The sequence below is a fragment of the Hemiscyllium ocellatum genome, chromosome 2, assembly GCF_020745735.1.
Source record: "Hemiscyllium ocellatum isolate sHemOce1 chromosome 2, sHemOce1.pat.X.cur, whole genome shotgun sequence".
NCBI lineage: Eukaryota > Metazoa > Chordata > Chondrichthyes > Orectolobiformes > Hemiscylliidae > Hemiscyllium > Hemiscyllium ocellatum.
Window position 1 is genome coordinate 8996916 of NC_083402.1, and position 19144 is coordinate 9016059.

General features: G+C 48.8%; 1 protein-coding gene across 1 annotated transcript in view; it reads left to right on the top strand.

Moving 5' to 3' along the window:
- The window catches only part of tmem8b (transmembrane protein 8B), a 128932-nt gene that overhangs the window by 96639 nt on the left and 13149 nt on the right, over positions 1-19144 (top strand). The window contains exons 6-10 of the mRNA XM_060847261.1: positions 4057-4454; positions 9736-9832; positions 11033-11156; positions 16143-16285; positions 17462-17640. Coding sequence (XP_060703244.1) covers positions 4057-4454; positions 9736-9832; positions 11033-11156; positions 16143-16285; positions 17462-17640 — 941 coding nt within the window. The remainder of the gene's footprint in view (positions 1-4056; positions 4455-9735; positions 9833-11032; positions 11157-16142; positions 16286-17461; positions 17641-19144) is intronic.

Sequence of the window (19144 nt, forward strand, 5' to 3'; positions counted from 1 at the left end):
CTAAAAATGTGTTGCTGGAAAAGCGCAGCAGGTCAGGCAGCATCCAAGGAACAGGAGATTTGACGTTTCGGGCATAAACCCTTCTGAATCTGAAGAAGGGTTTATGCCCGAAACGTCAAATCTCCTGTTCCTTGGATGCTGCCTGACCTGCTGCGCTTTTCCAGCAACACATTTTCAGCTCTGATCTCCAGCATCTGCAGACCTCACTTTCTCCTCCTATTTTGAAGTAGAACACACACTTCTCAGCCCTGAGAAGACCGAGTAACAAAAGGTTAAGCACACCACTTCATGCTGTTACTGTGCAATGGGATGCCAGTGCTATTTTTTACTCATGGTAAATTGACGCCAGTCCAAAAAGACATCTTCCCTACCCCACAGTGAGCAACATTGTGTGTTATGCTTGAGGTGCCAGGTACGGAGGCTGTATATCCGAATTATTGGCAGATTGAATTAACAAATGGTTCCTCCAGCCCTTCATATCAGGCAGAGCACAGTCTGTACTCAGCCTGTGCCTTCAGAACCCAAAGCAAATTGTCTCTTGCTGGATGTGATTGCACAACTGAGCAGCCCTTGCTGAATACTTCTGAGTGTGCTGCTAGCTACACTAACAAAGAACTTAAGAGAATCACATGACTTCATAACAGGAAATCACAGGAACCCGGCTCTCTGCAAACAAGAGGAATATGTTCCAGCTTCTCCTTTAAATGGAGATGTTCTGTCTGGTGCAGAGGAGATAAAGGGAAAGTTCAAAATAATGAAGGGGTTTCTTCAAAAACATCCCCAAAGTCAAAATGCCCTTTCTACCTTCCCATTCACACTCTGACTAAATACTGCTCAGGCAGGAGGAGCAGGCCTTTCTCCCAGCACCCCGGTTTGGATAATTGCAAGCAGTCTTTGACCTTTGACCTCAGGACCAATTCAAAATGGCAGTAGCTAGAGCTCCATCGCAGAATGGAGAAACACAATCAGGTCATTGACTTGGATAAACGCCACTGGGGCTTTGGAAATGGTGACCTCCCAGTCTTCACCCACATCATCATCAACCCCCTTCATGTATACCAATCCCAACCTCATCCCTCACCCACTCCCCCACTCTCCCCATCTCCCCATCTCCCCATCATCCCTCACCCAACTGCCACTCTCCCCACTCTCCCCATCTCCCCACCATCCCTCATCCACTCCCCATGCTCTCCACCTTTACACCACCCCTCACTCACATCCCCACTCCCCACTCACCTCCCCAGCCCCTACCCTTCCCCAACCCACTTCCCCACCGTCACCCACATCCGCACCCTCACCCACACACTCTCCCCACCCACATCCCCACCTTCATCCACACACCCTCCCCTCCCACACCCACATCCCCATCCTCACCCACACACTGAACCCCCCAATTCCCCACCCTCACCCACACATCCCCACCCTCACCCACACACCTACCCCCACCCACATCCCCACCCTCACCCACACACCCTCCCCACCCTCACCAACACAACCTCCCCCACCCACATCCCCATCCTCACTCACACACCCTCCCACACCCATATCCCCACCCTCACTCACACACTCTTCCACATCCCCATCCTCACCCACACATCCTCCCCACCCACATCTCCACCCTCACCAACACAACCTCCCCTACCCACATCTGCATCCTCACCCACACACCCTCCCACACCCACAGCCCCACCCTCATCCACACACCCACCCCACCCATATACCCATCCTCACTCACACACTCTCCCACGCCCACACCCCACCCTCACTCACACACCCTCCCACATCCGCATCCTCACCCATACACCCTCCCCCACCCACATCCCATCCTCACTCACACACACGCCCATCCACATCCCCACCCTCACCCACACACCCACCCCCACCCACATTCCCACCGTCACTCACGCACCCACCCACCCACATCCCCACCCTCACTCACACACCCTCCCCCACCCAAATCCCAACCCTCACTCACACATCCTCCCACACCCACACACCCTCCCACACCCACACACCCTCCCCCACCCACATCCCCACCCTCATCCACACACCCACACACATCCCCACCCTCACCCACACATCCTCCCACACCCACATCCCCACCCTCAACCACACGCCCTCCCACACCCACATCCCCACCCTCAACCACACGCCCTCCCACACCCACATCCCCACCTTCACAGACACCCTCCCACAAGCACACCCACCCTAAATCACACACCTTCCACTACCCACATCCCCACCGTCACTCAGACACCCTCCCCCACCCATATCCCCACCCTCACACACACCCTCCCACATCCACATCCCCACCCGCACTCACACACCTTCCCTCACCCACATCCCCACACTCACCTACACACCCTCCCCACCCACATCCCCACCTTCACCCGCACACCCACCCCCACCCACATCCCCACCGTCACTCACACACCCACCCACATCCCCACCGTCACTCACACACCCTCCCCCACCCACATCCCCACCCTCACCCACACACCCTCCCCACCCTCACCAACACAACCTCCCCCACCCACATCCCCATCCTCACTCACACACCCTCCCACACCCATATCCCCACCCTCAATCACACACTCTTCCACATCCCCATCCTCACCCACACATCCTCCCCACCCACATCTCCACCCTCACCAACACAACCTCCCCTACCCACATCTGCATCCTCACCCACACACCCTCCCACACCCACAGCCCCACCCTCATCCACACACCCACCCCACCCATATACCCATCCTCACTCACACACTCTCCCCCGCCCACACCCCACCCTCACTCACACACCCTCCCACATCCGCATCCTCACCCATACACCCTCCCCCACCCACATCCCATCCTCACTCACACACACGCCCATCCACATCCCCACCCTCACCCACACACCCACCCCCACCCACATTCCCACCGTCACTCACGCACCCACCCACCCACATCCCCATCCTCACTCACACACCCTCCCCCACCCAAATCCCAACCCTCACTCACACATCCTCCCACACCCACACACCCTCCCACACCCACACACCCTCCCCCACCCACATCCCCACCCTCATCCACACACCCACACACATCCCCACCCTCACCCACACATCCTCCCACACCCACATCCCCACCCTCAACCACACGCCCTCCCACACCCACATCCCCACCCTCAACCACACGCCCTCCCACACCCACATCCCCACCTTCACAGACACCCTCCCACAAGCACCCTCACCCTCCCACCCACACACCACCCCCACCCATATCCACACTCTCACCCCCACACCCTCCCCGACACACATCCCCACCCTCAAGCACACCCTCCCACACCCACCCCACTCCCACCCACATCCCCACCCTCACTCACACACCCTCCCCCACCCACATTCCCACCCTCACTCACACACCCTCCCCCACCCACATTCCCACCCTCAATCATACACCCTCCCACACCCTCACACCCTCCCACACCCACATCCCCACCCTCACCCACATACCCACCTGTACCCACATCCCCAGCCTCACCCACACACCCTCCCCCACCCACATCCCCACCGTCACTCACACACCCTGCCCCACCCACATGCCCACCCTTACCCACACACCTTCCCCCACCCACATCCCCCACCCTCAGCCACACACCCTGCCCCACCCACATCCCCACCCTCACCCACACACCCTCTCCCACACACCCTCCCACATCCACATCCCCACCCACATCCTCACCATCACCCACACACCCTCTCCCACCCACCCTCCCCACGCACATCCCCACCATCACCCACACATCCTCTCCCACACACCTTCCCCTACCCACATCCCACAACCATCCCCCACACACCTCCCCTTGCCCCACTGACATCACCATCTACGGGGAGAATGTGGGTAAGTGGAGTTGAAATGCCTATCAGCCATGATTGAATGGCGGAGTGGACTCGATGGGCCGAATGGCCATACTTCCACTCCTATGTCTTATGGTCTTATTCCCCACCCCTCACCCACCCGCAGCCCTGTAAATGCTGTGATAATACAAAATACTTCCTCTTTTTCTTCCAGATTGCTCCAAGCCGGCCGTTTCCAGGAGCGTGTCTGAGTTGATCACCCCAAAGCTCAACATGCCTCAGTCGTTCGGTTCGCCTGGTGGCCCGTCCATTCTCGACACCTTGCTCGTCACGGGACTCGCTCCCCCGGGGCTGAACGATTCAGAGAGAGGCTCAGCAGAGTGGCCCCCCCAGGAAGGCCCTGGTCAGCGGGATACAGTTTCTGGGGGACACCAATGCTGGCCTATCCGCCCCACCCTCAGGAATGAGCTGGATACATTCTCGGTCCATTTCTACATATTTTTTGGCCCAAACATCTCTGTGCCTCCAGACAGACCGGCTGTGTTTGGGATCAACCTGGTTCCAGTTCTGGACAGCGGAGGTGTCCTGAATATGGAGCTCAAACTGAACACCGTAAGTTTTCCTTATAATCAGTCCGGGCCACCAGCCCAAAGGAGTAACATTAGACAAAGGAGCAGGAACGGGCCCATGCTGGTAAAACTTACATTTAGTGCCCACCGCTATTTTCCCTCGAGAAGGTGGTGGTGGTGCTGCGCCCACCATGAATATAACCGAGTGGTTTGCTCGGTATTCTCAAAGGGCAGTTAGTAGCCATCTACGTTCCTGTGGGTTTGGAGTCATGTGTATCCGGAACCAGGCCTTTGTCTGATGGGTCTACCTCCACGTTTATAAAGTCTCTTACTGCCTTGGGTTGCAGACAATATTATAAAGTGTTTTACCTTCCAGAAGGCCCAGGTCTCCCAGACCCTCAGCATTTAGACTGTTGTAGCCTGTTATTGGCCACTTGATTGGCCAAAGTCCACCCAGAATGGTTTAAAGGTCAAAGCCATCTCATTATGGTGGAGATAGATGATGGCCCCCTTACACCATGTAACGAGCTTTCTACTACTCTCTGAGTTGTTACATTGTAAACTTGGAGACATGATTCTGTGTTTAGAGACCGCCATGACCCATGCCAGATATGAGTTCCACCAAGAGGCTCTGTTTGGAAATGTCTATTCATGAGGGATGTCCCACTTAGACAAGTGCATTCATGACAAATGTCCCACTTGGACATGTCCATTCATGAGGGAGGTCCCAGTTGGACAAGTCCATTCATGAGGGAGGTCCAACCTGGACAAGTCCATTCATGATGGAAGTCCCACTTGGACATGTCCATTCATGAGGGAGGTCCAACCTGGGCATGGCTATTCATGACGGATGTCCCACTTGGACAAGTCCATTCATGAGGGAGGTCCAACCTGGACATGGCCATTCATGACGGATGTCCCACTTGGACAAGTCCATTTATGAGGGAGGTCCAACCTGGGCATGGCCATTCATGACGGATGTCCCACTTGGACATGTCCATTATTGAGGGAGGTCCGACCTGGACACGTCCATTCATGACGGATGTCTCACTTGGACATGTCCATTCATGAGGGAGGTCCAACCTGGACATGTCCATTCATGAGGGAGGTCCGACCTGGGCATGGCCATTCAAGTGCAGGAAGGATTAGACCCAGGGCGATTCAAATAGGAGCCTCCAAGAGGTTTGAGCTATTTGAGCAACTTCGTGTGTATGAGAGGTGGCCTGACCCTTGGCTTGTTTCCAAACGTTTGAAGAAATAAGCAAAAGTTCCAGAAACTTCCATACCAATTGATAAAACACTTTGTACACATTGTGTCATATCACCATCTCTTGGTATATCCCTAGTTAATTCATTAAACATACAATGGCTAGAGGAGGCTATTCAACCTTCTAACCTATTCCACCATTCTGCCAGGTCATGGTTGATCAGAATCTCGGTTCTGTAACCCTTCATTCTGTTACTCACAAAACATCTATCCATCTCATCGAACATAGAACATTACAGTGCAGCACAGGCCCTTCGGGCCTCGATGTTGCGCTGACCTGTGGAACCAATCTGAAGCCCATCTACCCTACACTATTCCAATTTCATCCATATGTCGATCCAATGACCATTTAAATGCCCTGAAAGTTGCGAGTCTACTTGGCAACTTTCATCTCCAGTACTTTTTAATTGACCTCACCCCTCACTCCATATGTCTGAAATTATGAATAGGACGCACCTTCACTGGGCACACGTGTATCCCTCTCTTTATCTTCCTGACACTCTCTCTCCTTTTTTTTCTCTCTCTCTCTGATACATTTCTCCCTCTCTGTTTTCTATTTCTCTCTCTAGCCCCATCTCGTGTTCCCTTGTCTTTCTGTCACACCATTGCTCTCTAAGTCTCTCATGTCTGTATATCCATTCATTGCCCTTCTCTGACATTGGAATTGAGCGTCAATGTGTTATCAGTCTCAGAATCTGACCTTGTCTTTAATCAAAGAGTGTCAAACATTGCCTGTGGATCAGGTCAATCAGAGTTTAATTACTGTTTGTTGAGGAAAATGAACAGCAGAGTCGGTAGAAAATATTTTTCAATTTTACTGCTTTTTACAGTTTAAGGTGTGACATCTGCTGCCTGATTAACAGTGGGAAACAATTTTAGGAACCCAAATGGATTGTACCAAGCATAGTTTCTGGGTGGTTTGGGATCTGGGTGTAATTTTGATATTTAGCTCTCAATGTATTCTATGTTTATAAGGTCAGTGCTGTCATTGTAGCAGACCATGATTTAATTGCATGATAGTACAGGCTGGTAGGGATGAATGGCCTCCTGCTGTTTGTGGGAGTCAGGATTGCTGAGCTAGATTCCTATTGGTGGGAATGCAGGCTGCACACTGTTCCTCGTTCAATTCATGTAAAATAAACAGCGAGCAGACTAAATGTTCAGCTAGTCCATTTCTGACTGATCTGGGATGGCTCTAATTAATTTATTACCTTGGGCCTGTGATGATAAGTTTAGCTTGAAGTCTGTGTTGTAGCTTTACGTGAACATGTTGTGTGGATTAATGCTGGACTGAAATAGCCTGAGGGATAGCTGTGCTTATTTGAGAAAGTGGACTGCTGCCAGAACCCATTGCTTCATCCTCTGAGCTCCAAGCTGTCCAGGATTAATAACAACATGTGACAACAATTCAGCCGCACTCCAAAAGATCTAACTGCAAGAAACAAGGATGTTAATGGAACTAGTTCCCTTAATCAAACCACACGCTGATGAGGAGGTTACAGTAAAGAGATCCAATTGTACCAATTGCTAAAACACTTTGTAGACTTTGTATGTGACCCACACCTCTTGGTATGACCCAGCATAGTTCTTTAGGCATATAATGAATAGAGGAGGCCATTCAGCCCCTCTAATCTGTTTCACCCCTTTATCAGGTCAAGGCTGACCAGTATCTTAACCCTTTTGATCCACCTTAATTCCATAACCCTTCATTGTCATTGTTGTGGTACTGTTCGCCGAGTTGGGAATTTGTGTTGCAGACGTTTCATCCCCTGTCTAGGTGACATCCTCAGTGCTTGGGAGCCTCCTGTGAAGCACTTCTGTGATGTTCCCTCCGGCATTTATACTGGCTTGTATCTGCCGCTTCCGGTTGTCAGTTCCAGCTGACAAGCAACATGAATTCGACTGGGACAAAACTACTATTATAGGACAAGCCAAACAGAGAACAGCCAGGGAATTCCTAGAGGCATGGCACTCATCCACAGATTCAATCAATAAGCACATTGACCTGGACCCAATAAACTGACCACTGCAGTGGACAGCTGGAACTGACAACCGGAAGTGGCAGGTAAAAATCACTATAAATGCCAGAGGAAAGATCACAGAAGCGCTTCACAGGAGGCTCCCAAGCACTGAGGATGTCACCTAGACAGGGGACGAAACGTCTGCAACACAAATTCCCAGCTCGGCGAACAGAACCACAACAACAAACACCTGAGCTACAAATCTTCTCCCAAACTTTGAACTTTCATTGTCATATTCACAATAAATCTCTCCATCATATGGGCGGCACGGTGGCACAGTGGTTAGCACTGCTGCCTCACAGTGCCAGAGACCCGGGTTCAATTCCCGCCTCAGGCAACTATCTGTGTCCGCATGTGTTTCCTCTGGGTATTCCGGTTTCCTTCCACAGTCCAAAAATATGCACGTTAGGTAAATTGCCCATAGTGTTAGGTGTAGGGGAATGGGTCTGGTTGGGTTGCTCTTCGGTAGGTCGGTGTGGGCTTGTTGGGCCGAAGGGCCTGTTTCCACACTGTAAGTAATCTAATCACATTTCTAATGCTTTTTAATTGATATCCCCTCTCCCCCCAGCCTCAACAGCTTTTCAGGTCAGGGAGATTGGGATTTCTTTGTCAGCCTTCCTGTACTTCCTGACTCTGAGTTCACTTCCTAACCAAACACCATTCCAACTTAGAAAGGTGACTCTGTTCCTTTAGACTATTGTAGTGCAGGAGGTCCAGGTTCAAGTCCTGCTCTGGATGTTATATCATGCCTGAACAAGTTGAAATAGCAGAGATGTGAGGGCCAAGTGGAATTAGCTGTTCATCTGGAGGTCCAGTTAATGTTCTGAGGTTCACTGGTCTAAAAGCTTAGTCATAGATAGGGTCATTGAGATGTACAGCACAGAAACAGACCCTTCGGTCTAAAACGCCCATGTCAACCAGATATCCTAAATTAATTTATTCCCATTTGCCAGCACTTCGTCCATATCCCTCTAAACCCTTCCTATTCATATACAGAGGAACTTCGATTATCTGAATGACATTTTGTTTGGATAATCGAATATTCAGATAGTCGAATGCTGGTTAACACAGTTTAGTCACTGGATGAAGGAACAGCGCTCTGAAAGCTAGTGTTTCCAAATAAACCTGTTGGTCTATAACCTGATGTTGTGTGATTTTTAACTTGGTACACCCCAGTCCAACACTGGCATCTCTAAATCATGACGGTTTAGCTACGCATCTTGCGATCTTGTTTGGACAATCGATGCTCATATAATCGAGGTCTTTTGTACATGTCATTTCAGATATACCTGTTGGACTATAACCTGGTGCCATGTGAATTCTGACATAGATAGAAACATAGAAAGTGTAGGCCACCTTGGCCTTATTAACTGCTTTCTCGATCTGTCCTTTAACCCTCATTTGTGCGTTTTTATCCACTGGTTTCTGCTCTTACACCCTCTCGAGAAATGTACATTTTTTTTTAAAAAAAACTATTACCTCTCCTCTTTCTTCTCACCAAAATCTATCACTTCCTGACTTGGAAGGAAACCTCCTGGTTCCACACAAGGATTTATGCTGAGGCTTTAAATGAGTGACATTATTTGTAAATGATTTGGAGAACGCAATTGAAAGTGATCTACCTTAGCTCAAAAGAAAATTACTGTGGATGTTAGAAATAAGAGCAAACGTAGCAGGTAAACCTTAATAGGTCAGGAAGAAACTGAGGAGAGAAACAGAGAGTTAATGTTTCAGGTTCCATCAGAAATCCCAAAAGATTTATTTGTTTGTATCTAATATTTTGAACGTGGCTAAGGACAGAAAGATTGTGGGGTGTGTTGATGGGGGAGGTAGAGGTGGGATGCACAGAGCTGAAGTTTGGAGGCTGTGGGTAGGGATGGATTGAGGGGGAAATTCGGGACAATGAAAGCTACGGTGAAGATGGTTTGACCCAGTCAAGCACAAGCACATCGTCAAAATTGGAGTGTGGAATGATGTATCGTTATTTTAGTAATGAACTCTCTAACCTTTTCCTTCACTCTTTCCTATCAATATAGTCCTCAGTGAAAGGAGAGAACGTGACAGTGATTGGCTGCTTGAATCACGGGATGCCTTTAGTATCATCAGACAACACCTCAATTCGCTGCGAATCAGGTAAACAGGGACAAAACTGCGCGAGGTAAATGTTTATAGATTTTAAAGAGATATGGGGAGCTAATGAGAATATTGCATTGATGCATTGAGGGCGGCACGGTGGCACAGTGGTTAGCACTGCTGCCTCACAGCGCGTGTAGACCCGGGTTCAATTCCCGACTCAGGCGACTGACTGTGTGGAGTTTGCACGTTCTCCCCGTGTCTGCGTGGGTTTCCTCCGGGTGCTCCGGTTTCCTCCCGCAGTCCTCAGGTGAATTGGCCAAGCTAAAATTGCCCATAGTGTTAGGTAAGGGGTAAATGTAGGGGTATGGGTGGGTTGCGCTTCGGCGGGTCAGTGTGGACTTGTTGGGCCGAAGGGCCTGTTTCCACACTGTAAGTCTAATCTAATCTAAAGGGTCAGCCATGATCCTATTGAATGACAGAGCAGGTTCAATGGGCTGAATGGCCTCCTCCTGCTCCTAGTTTCTACACTTCTATTTGAAGGTAAGGGGATTTGAGAGGCTTGAGGGTGGTGGGAATCTGAAAAGTGGTAGAGGCAGGAATCCTCATGTTATTTAACAAGCAAGGGTGGCACTGTGGCTCAGTGGTTAGCACTGCTGCCTCACAGCTCCTGACATCTGGGTTCAATTCCACCCCAGGAGACTGTCTGTGTGGAGTTTTCTCATTCTCCTCATGCCTGAGTGGGTTTCCTCTGGGTGCTCCAGTTTCCTCCCACAATCCAAAGATGTGCAGGTTTAGTGGATTGGCCATGGGAAGTGCAGAGTTACAGTGTTAGGGCAGAGGTGGTGGGTCTGGATGGGATGCTCCCCAGAGGATTGGTGTTGATTCAAAGGGCTGAATGGCCTGCTTCCACACTGTAGAGGTTCTGTGAGATATTTGACACACCATTGCATGTGCTGGTCCATGTGCGGGTCAAGTGTTGGAAAATGGGATTTGAATAATTGGATGTTTGATGGCCAGCATGGATACAATGGGCCAAAGGATCTCATTCAGCGCTGTAATACCCTATGACTCAATAGCAATTGTCTTCAGCCGCCTGGATCACAAGCCCAAGAACTGCCTGTCTCTCCCACCTTTCCCTGAGGAAACTTCTTGGAATGTGGGCAAGGAGATACAAATATTGAGCATCCACTGACAGAGAAGAAAGGATTATTCAACTCACTCAAAACTGAAACATTCCTGTCTTATCTTCTGTTCCAGAAACTTCCGCAGGGTTTCTCTTGTTGGTCAACTCTACCTCAAATGTTACACGGCTGCGTATCCCTTACCCTCAGACAGGAAATTGGTACATCAGTCTACGTTCCCTCTGCTCGACTGACTATGGGTAAGCTTCCGCTTTTAAATGGGACATTGTTCACTGAGTGCAGGTAAATAATTTGATTTAGAGATGTCATGGTGCAAGGCCATGAGGACTCAAGATATGATTTCTCTCAATCACATTAAACTTTACAGCACAGAAACATACAAGTGATCATAGGGAGCAGGAGTAGGCCATTTGGCCTCTCTGGACTATTTCACTCATTTCCTCATTCAGTCTAACCGAACAATACTGGTCTTTGAGTTCCACATGAGACTCCTCTTCATTCTCACCGTATCAACATCTCATTGAGTCATAGAGTCATAGAGATGTACAGCATGGAAACAGACACATCGGTCCAACCCGTCCATGCCAACCAGATATCCCAACCCAATCTAGTCCCACCTGCCAGCACCCGGCCCATATTCCTCCAAACCCTTCCTATTCATATACCCATCCAAATGCCTCTTAAATGTTGCAATTGTACCAGCCTCCATCACTTCCTCTGGCAGCTCATTCCATACACGTACCACCCTCTGCATGAAAATGTTGTCCCTCAGGTCACTTTCATATCTTTCCCCTCTCACCCTAAACCTATGCCCTCTTGTTCTGCACTCCCCGAACCCAGGGAAAAGACTTTGTCTTTTTATCCGATCCATGCCCCTCATAATTTTGTAAACCTCTATAAGGTAACCCCTCAGCCTCTGACACTCCAGGGAAAACAGACACAGCCTGTTCAGTCTCTCCTTGTAGCTCAGATCCTCCAACTCTGGCAACATCCTTGTAAATCTTTTCTGAACCCTTTCAACTTTCACAACATCTTTCCGATAGGAAGGAGACCAGAATTGCATACAATATTCCAACAGTGGCCTAACCAATGTCCTATACAGCCACAACATGACCTCCCAACTCCTGTACTCAATACTCTGACCAATAAAGGAAAGCATACCACTTTCTTCACTATCCTATTTACCTGCGACTCCACTTTCAAGGAGCTATGAACCTGCACTCCAAGGTCTCTTTGTTTAGCAACACTCCCTAGGACCTTACCATTAAAGATGCTAAGATTTGTTTTCCCAAAATGCAGCACGTTGCATTTATCTGAATTAAACTCCATCTGCCACTTCTCAGCCCATTGGCCCACCTGGTCCAGATCCTGTTGTAATCTGAGGTAACCCTCTTCGCTGTTCACTACACCTCCAATTTTGGTGTCATCTGCAAACTTACTAACTGTACCTCTTATGCTCGCATCCAAATCATTTATGTAAATGACACAAAGTAGAGGGCCCAGCACTAATCCTTGTGGCACTTCACTGGTCACAGGCCTCCAGTCTGAAAAACAACCCTCCACCACCAGCCTCAGTCTTCTACCTTTGAGCCAGTTCTGTATCCAAATGGCTAGTTCTCCCTGTATTCCATGAGATCTAACCTTGCTAAATCAGTCTCCCATGGGGAACCTTGTCGAACGCCTTACTGAAGTCCATATAGATCACATCTACTGCTCTGCCCTCATCAATCTTCTTTGTTACTTCTTCAAAAAACTCAACCAAGTTTGTGAGACATGATTTCCCATGTACAAAGCCATGTTGATTATCCCGAATCAGTCCCTCCCCTACCAAATATATGTACATCCTGTCCCTCAGGATCTCCCCCCAACAACTTGCCCACCACTGAGGTCAGGCTCACTGGTCTATAGTTCCCTGGCTTGTCTTTACCGTCCTTCTTAAACAGTGGCACCACATTAGCCAACCTCCAGTCTTCCGGCACCTCACCTGTGACTATTGATGATACAAATATCTCAGCAAGAGGCCCAGCAATCACTTCTCTAGCTTCCCGCATAGTTCTCGGGTACACCTGATCAGGTCCTGGGGATTTATCCACCTTTAACCATTTCAAGACATCCAGCACTTCCTCCTCTGTAATCTGGACATTTTGCAAGATGTCACCATCTATTTTCCTACATTCTATATTTTCCATACCCTTTTCCACAGTAAATACTGATGCAAAATATTCATTTAGTAGCTCCCCCATTTTCTGTGGCTCCACACAAAGGCCGCCTTGCTGATCTTTGAGGGGCCCTATTCTCTAGGAAAAAGTGAGGTCTGCAGATGCTGGAGATCAGAGCTGAAAATGTATTGCTGGAAAAGCACAGCAGGTCAGGCAGCATCCAAGGAACAGGAAATTTGACGTTTCGGACATAAGCCCTTCATCAGGAATCCTGATTCCTGATGAAGGGCTTATGCCCGAAACGTCGAATTTCCTGTTCCTTGGATGCTGCCTGACCTCTGCACTTTTCCAGCAACAAATTTTCGGGCCCTATTCTCTCCCTAGTTACTTTTTGTCCTTAATATATTTATAAAAATCCTTTGGATTCTCCTTAATTCTATTTGCCAAAGCTATCTCATGTCCCCGTTTTGCCCTCCTGATTTCCCCCTTCAGTGTACTCCTACTTTCTTTACACTTTTCTAAGGATTCACTCGATCTATCCTGTCTATACCTAAGATATGCTTCCTTCTTTTTCTTAACCAAACTCTCAATTTCTTTAGTCATCCAGCATTCCCTAACATACCAGCCTTCCCTTTCACCCTGACAGGAATATACTTTCTCTGGATTCTTGTTATCTCGTTTCTGAAGGCTTCCCATTTTCCAGCCATCCCGTTACCTGCGAACATTTGCCTCCAATTAGCTTTCAAAGGTTCTTGCCTAATACCATCAAAATTGGCCTTTCTCCAATTTAGAACTTCAACTTTTAGATCTGGTCTATCCTTTTCCATCACTATTTTAAAACAAATAGAATTATGGTCGCTGGCCCCAAAGTGCTCCCCCGCTGACACCTCAGACACCTGCCCTGCCTTATTTCCCAAGAGTAGGTCACGTTTTGCACCTTCTCTAGTAGGTACATCCACATACTGAATCAGAAAATTGTCTTGTACACACTTAAGAGATTCCTCTCCATCTAAACCTTTAACACTATGGCAGTCCCAGTTGATGTTTGGAAAGTTAAAATCCCCTACCCATAACTACCCTGTTATTCTCCTCCTGCTTCTTTCTCCCTCCTGTGTTTAACCAGCTTTTATACTTTTGTATCTTCTGTACTCTCCTTGATTACTCGCTGTGTCAGTGAATTTCACACTCTTGCCATTCATCGAGTAAAGTTAGCATCATGAGTTAGGTTTTAAGCCTTTCTCACCCCACACCAACCCACTCACTTTTGGAATCCATAGGATTATCAGACATACGGCATGGAAATAGGCCATTTGGCCTAACCGGTCCATGCTGATGTCTGTGCTCTACTCATGTTTAGGGGTGGCATGGTGGCTCAGTGGTTAGCATTGCTGCCTCACAGCACCAGTGACCCGGTTCACTTCCAGCCTTGGGAGTCTGTCTGTGTGGAATTTGCACATTTTCCCTGCGTCTGTGGGGCTTTCCTCCAGGTACTCCGGTTTCCTCCCACAGTCCAAAGGTGTGCAGGTCAGGTGGATGCTAAATTGTCTGTAGTGTACAGGAACGTGCAGACTTGCCATGGGAAATGCAAGGTTACAGGGATAGGGTAGTAGGGTATGTCTGAGTAGAATGGTCTTCGGAGGCTCAGTGTGGACTTTATGGGCTGAACTGACTGCTTCCACAGGTAGGGATTCTATGTTTCTAAGTTACTGTCCCATCTTTTCCATTGAATCTAACATTGGAATACTCTATTCCTGTCTCCATTACAGACATGTCTCGATCCCCTCAAATGCAGCCATGGAAAGTCCCTGTATTTATAGGTAAAACCCAATTGGTTCAGTAATGCCCCTCAGGGAAGGAAATCTGCCATCCTTACCTGGTGTGGCCTACATGTGACTCCAAACCTACAACAATGTGGCTGACTCTTAATTACTCTCTGGACAATTAGGGATGGATAATAAATGCTGACCTAGCTAGCGATGCCCACTTTGAATGAAAAGAATTAATGTTTTATATCAAAATGACTCTATTGCTGTCAGACCAGCTGGCTATTTTCAGCTCTTCCTGTTTTTTTTCTCTCTCTCCTCATTGTCGTGGGCTGGTTTATCACCGAGAGAGACTATTTGTCTCCCAGATATGAGAATTTGATTTGTATTCATCCAAATCTCGCTAATGACAGCACATAAGACTGAATAAACAGAGATTGACGTCTGGGGTTTTTATTAAATACAATTTGATTTGAAAGTAATTGGAAACCTGTTTATCGGAGAGATCCTGGCTAAACCCAAGCAGTTTAATCTGGATCAGGCTCTGACTTACAAGGAACAAAATAAAAGGAACGCAGGGAGAATGTGAGTTCACTGTCTCACTGAAAGGCTCAACCAGAATTACTCTGTCGCAGAGTGAGATTGCTCAGTAAACTGTGAGGCACTTTTAGCAGTAATCACTCACTCATTCGCTCTGAGCAGTGAGCTGAGAGCACAGGGTGTCTCAGACAGCATTACACCCACAGAAATGTAACCTTTGTTAGCCAAGTTTTTGCACAGGAAGCTCCCACAAGCATCAAGGTGCGGATGGTCCTATAACCTGTTTCTGTGTTGTTCGGTTTAATTTATTCGCTCATGGGATTTGAACGTCACTGCGTTAACCGTCACCTGGTGTGGCCCAGGAGCTACAGTCTGAGGGGGCAGTCTCTGCTTCAGTTGCTGCAGAGGCAGACCCTGGGCTGAGAACGTGCAGGGTGATCTGGCCTCAGTTTTCTCTTGGGCCCCTCTTCTTAGCAGCTGAGCTTTTTGATTTCACTCACCACTTCCAATGACCTTCCACCCAGTCTCCTTCCAGAAGGCCCAGCCATCACTGACTGTCCCCCAGTCATCAGGGTCAGTGTCCACCACCTTCAGATCTCCCTTATTGAGGTCCTTGTAGAATCATGGAATATTAGAGCACACAAGATGGCTCTTCAGCCCATCCAGTGTGGGCTTGTAACAGAGCTGTGGATACTGAGCAGGTCGTGTCCCAAAGCAGCCAAATGAGAATCTTTGTAACTGGAATGATCTCTGGTTTTGGCAGGTATGAAGAGTGCACCAATGTGACAGCAGAGGTGTATCTGAGAACATATCTGACTCCGTGTATAAATGAGTGTGGCACGTATGGACAGTGCAAACTGCTACGCACCAACAATTACCTGTACGCTGCCTGTGAATGTAAAGCAGGTAAGCTGTAGCCAGTTCTAGTACGGGTGTGTGTGTGTGTGTGTGTGTGTGAGAGACCTTCAACCAGGAAGGAGGGTCACAGTACAGACCACTACACAGCAGGAAACCTCCAATAACATCACAGAATGAAATACTCCAGCAGCAGGTATGCAGAGAAAGAAAAACAGAGTTAACACCCTTCATCAGAACTGGGGAAAGTTTGAGATGTATTCGGTTTTAACAACAGTAAGATTTGGCAGGAACCGTGTGAGGGTCTGTCACAGGTCGATAGCAGAGGGTTGAGATGGTTTAGCCTGTTAGCAGGAGAGCTAGTGAGAGCCCCATGCTGTCTCTCATTGAACCTTGTCCAACACAGCGGTAATGTCCCTGGACTAGTAATCCAGACCTGCAGGTGAATGTTCTGGGGACATGAGTTCAATTCCCACAATAGCAGATGGTGACATTTGAATTTAATAAAGATCTGACTGAATGGTGATTGTGTCTGGTTCACCAATGTCCTTCAGGCAAGGAAATCTGATACCCAGTCAGGCCTACACGTGACTCCAGACCCAAAGTAATGCGGTTGATACTTAAATACCCTCTGGGCAATTATGGATGGGCAATACGTATTCGTGATGCCCAATGATGCCAATATCCAGTAATGATCAGGAAGGAGATAAGTTCCTGAAGTCCTGGGCAGGCTGGCAGTGGGGTTTTTACTGGGAGGCAGAGACCCTGGAGGTTATATACTACTCACTGCTGATCAGTCATGGCTAGCAACTCCAATCTGAATGACATTGTCACTGAGAGGGCACTGATCCAGTCCCAGAGAGGGGGTGTAAAGGGGCTGGGGGAAAGGGCCCTGTCCTGGGGTTCGGTAACACCCAGACCACAAGCAGCTGGCCATCTTGATTCTGATCATTGGCAAAGATTGCAGAGCAGAGACAGGTGGAAATTCTTTTACACAGAGAGGAGCGGTGATCGAAAACCCAGTCGCTCACATGGGGCTGGGAGGAGAACCAATCCTCACCTTTTCAAAGACAAACTGTGTCAACTTAATACGAAATGAACATAAATTTGCAGGGCTGTGGGTTCAGAGCAGGGAAGGTGACTGATTGGATACTGTCTGGAAAGGGCCAGCATTGACTGGAGAGGCTGAGTGGTCTCTGTCACTCTGACTGGTTTGTTCCGTTACAGGTTGGAATGGCTGGGGTTGTACTGATAACCTGGAGGCTTATTCGTACAGCTTCCAGCTCCTCTCCACCCTCCTGCTGTGCCTCAGCAACCTGATGTTCGTCCCGCCCGTCGCCATAGCCATTCGCAGCGAGTATCTCCTGGAGGCCTCTGTCTACATTTTCACCATGTTTTTCTCAACGGTCAGTGCCATTATTTGCAGAATCTCTGGGAAGGGGTCGGCTTCGCTGGGGACTGTGTGCAGGGTCACCTTGAACATGACAGTGGTTGTTTGACCTTTGGCCTTTGCTTAGAGAGCACAGTTGAGCCTGAGCTCCTGGTTGGGAAGGTGACCATTCGACCTCAGTGCCTCTAGATCACTGAGGCAGGGGTGGTGGGGGTGTCGGGGTGGGGGTGGGGGGGGGGGGGGGTGCAAGGCCACGTACAGCTCCCAATCCCCAACTCCACTAGGAGGCAGCACAAGTGACCTCTCACCTCCTACCCTGAACATCTTACAACTATTCGCCATTCTTCAGGTACCCTCTGGTCTGCGGAACCTCAACACCTTCCATCAATGCTCTGACCCTCAATCTCTCACTTCTACACCTCAAACCTCTGACTCTCCATTTCTCCACAACCACTGATCCCCTGAACTGTCGATGCCTCACCCCCACTCCGTCCCTTCCAATCCTAATTTAACTCTCCCCAACACCTCCCCTCCCACCCTGCTAGCCAGAAGCCCTCATTGGCCAATTAAATACCTCCTGATTTGGCAGCAGGATGAAGGAGTCTTTGTCTGGATTCCTCAGTGATCAAGATCTGTACCTGCAGTATCATGCTACCATGATAGAAAACCTCCCAAACCTACTTCCTATCAAATGTCTCACTCGCATCTCTGCCTCTGATGTATCACATTCTCCAGCACTTTCTGACCATCAGTGTATATGAAGGGATATCTGTCTGCCTTTCCCACTTTCTCCCATAACTCTTGATTCCCTTCTGTCTCTCTCAGTGTTGAATCCGCTCAATGGCCCAGCCTTGACAGCCCTCTGTGATAGACTCACTCCCTTCTGAGAGAAGAAATTCCTCCTCATCTCTGTCTGAAATGTGCAATGCCTGATTCTGGGATTATTCCCTTTGGTCCTACACTCTCCCACAAGGGGAACAATCTCCCCACATCTCCCAATGGATCTTGTATGCTCCATAGAGTCATAGAGTCATAGAGATGTACAGCATGGAAACTTCGGTCCAACCCATCCATGCTGACCACATATCCCAACCCAATTTAGTATCACCTGCCAGCACCCGGCCCATATCCCTCCAAACCCTTCCTATTCATATACCCATCCAAATGCCTCTTAAATGTTGCAATTGTACCAGCCTCCACCACATCCTCTGGCAGCTCATTCCATACACGTACCACCCTCTGCATGAAAAAATTGATTTATAGGTCTCTTTTATATCTTTCCCCCTCACCCTAAACCTATGCCCTCTAGTTCTGGACTCCCCGACCCCAGGGAAAAGACTTTGCATATTTATCCTATCCATGTCCCTCATAATTTTGTAAACCTCTATAAGGTCGCCCCTCAGCCTCCGACGCTCCAGGGAAAACAGCCCCAGCCTGTTCAGCCTCTCCCTGTAGCTCAGATCCTCCAACCCTGGCAACATCGTTGTAATCTAAGGTCTCCCCACATCCTTATATAGTCC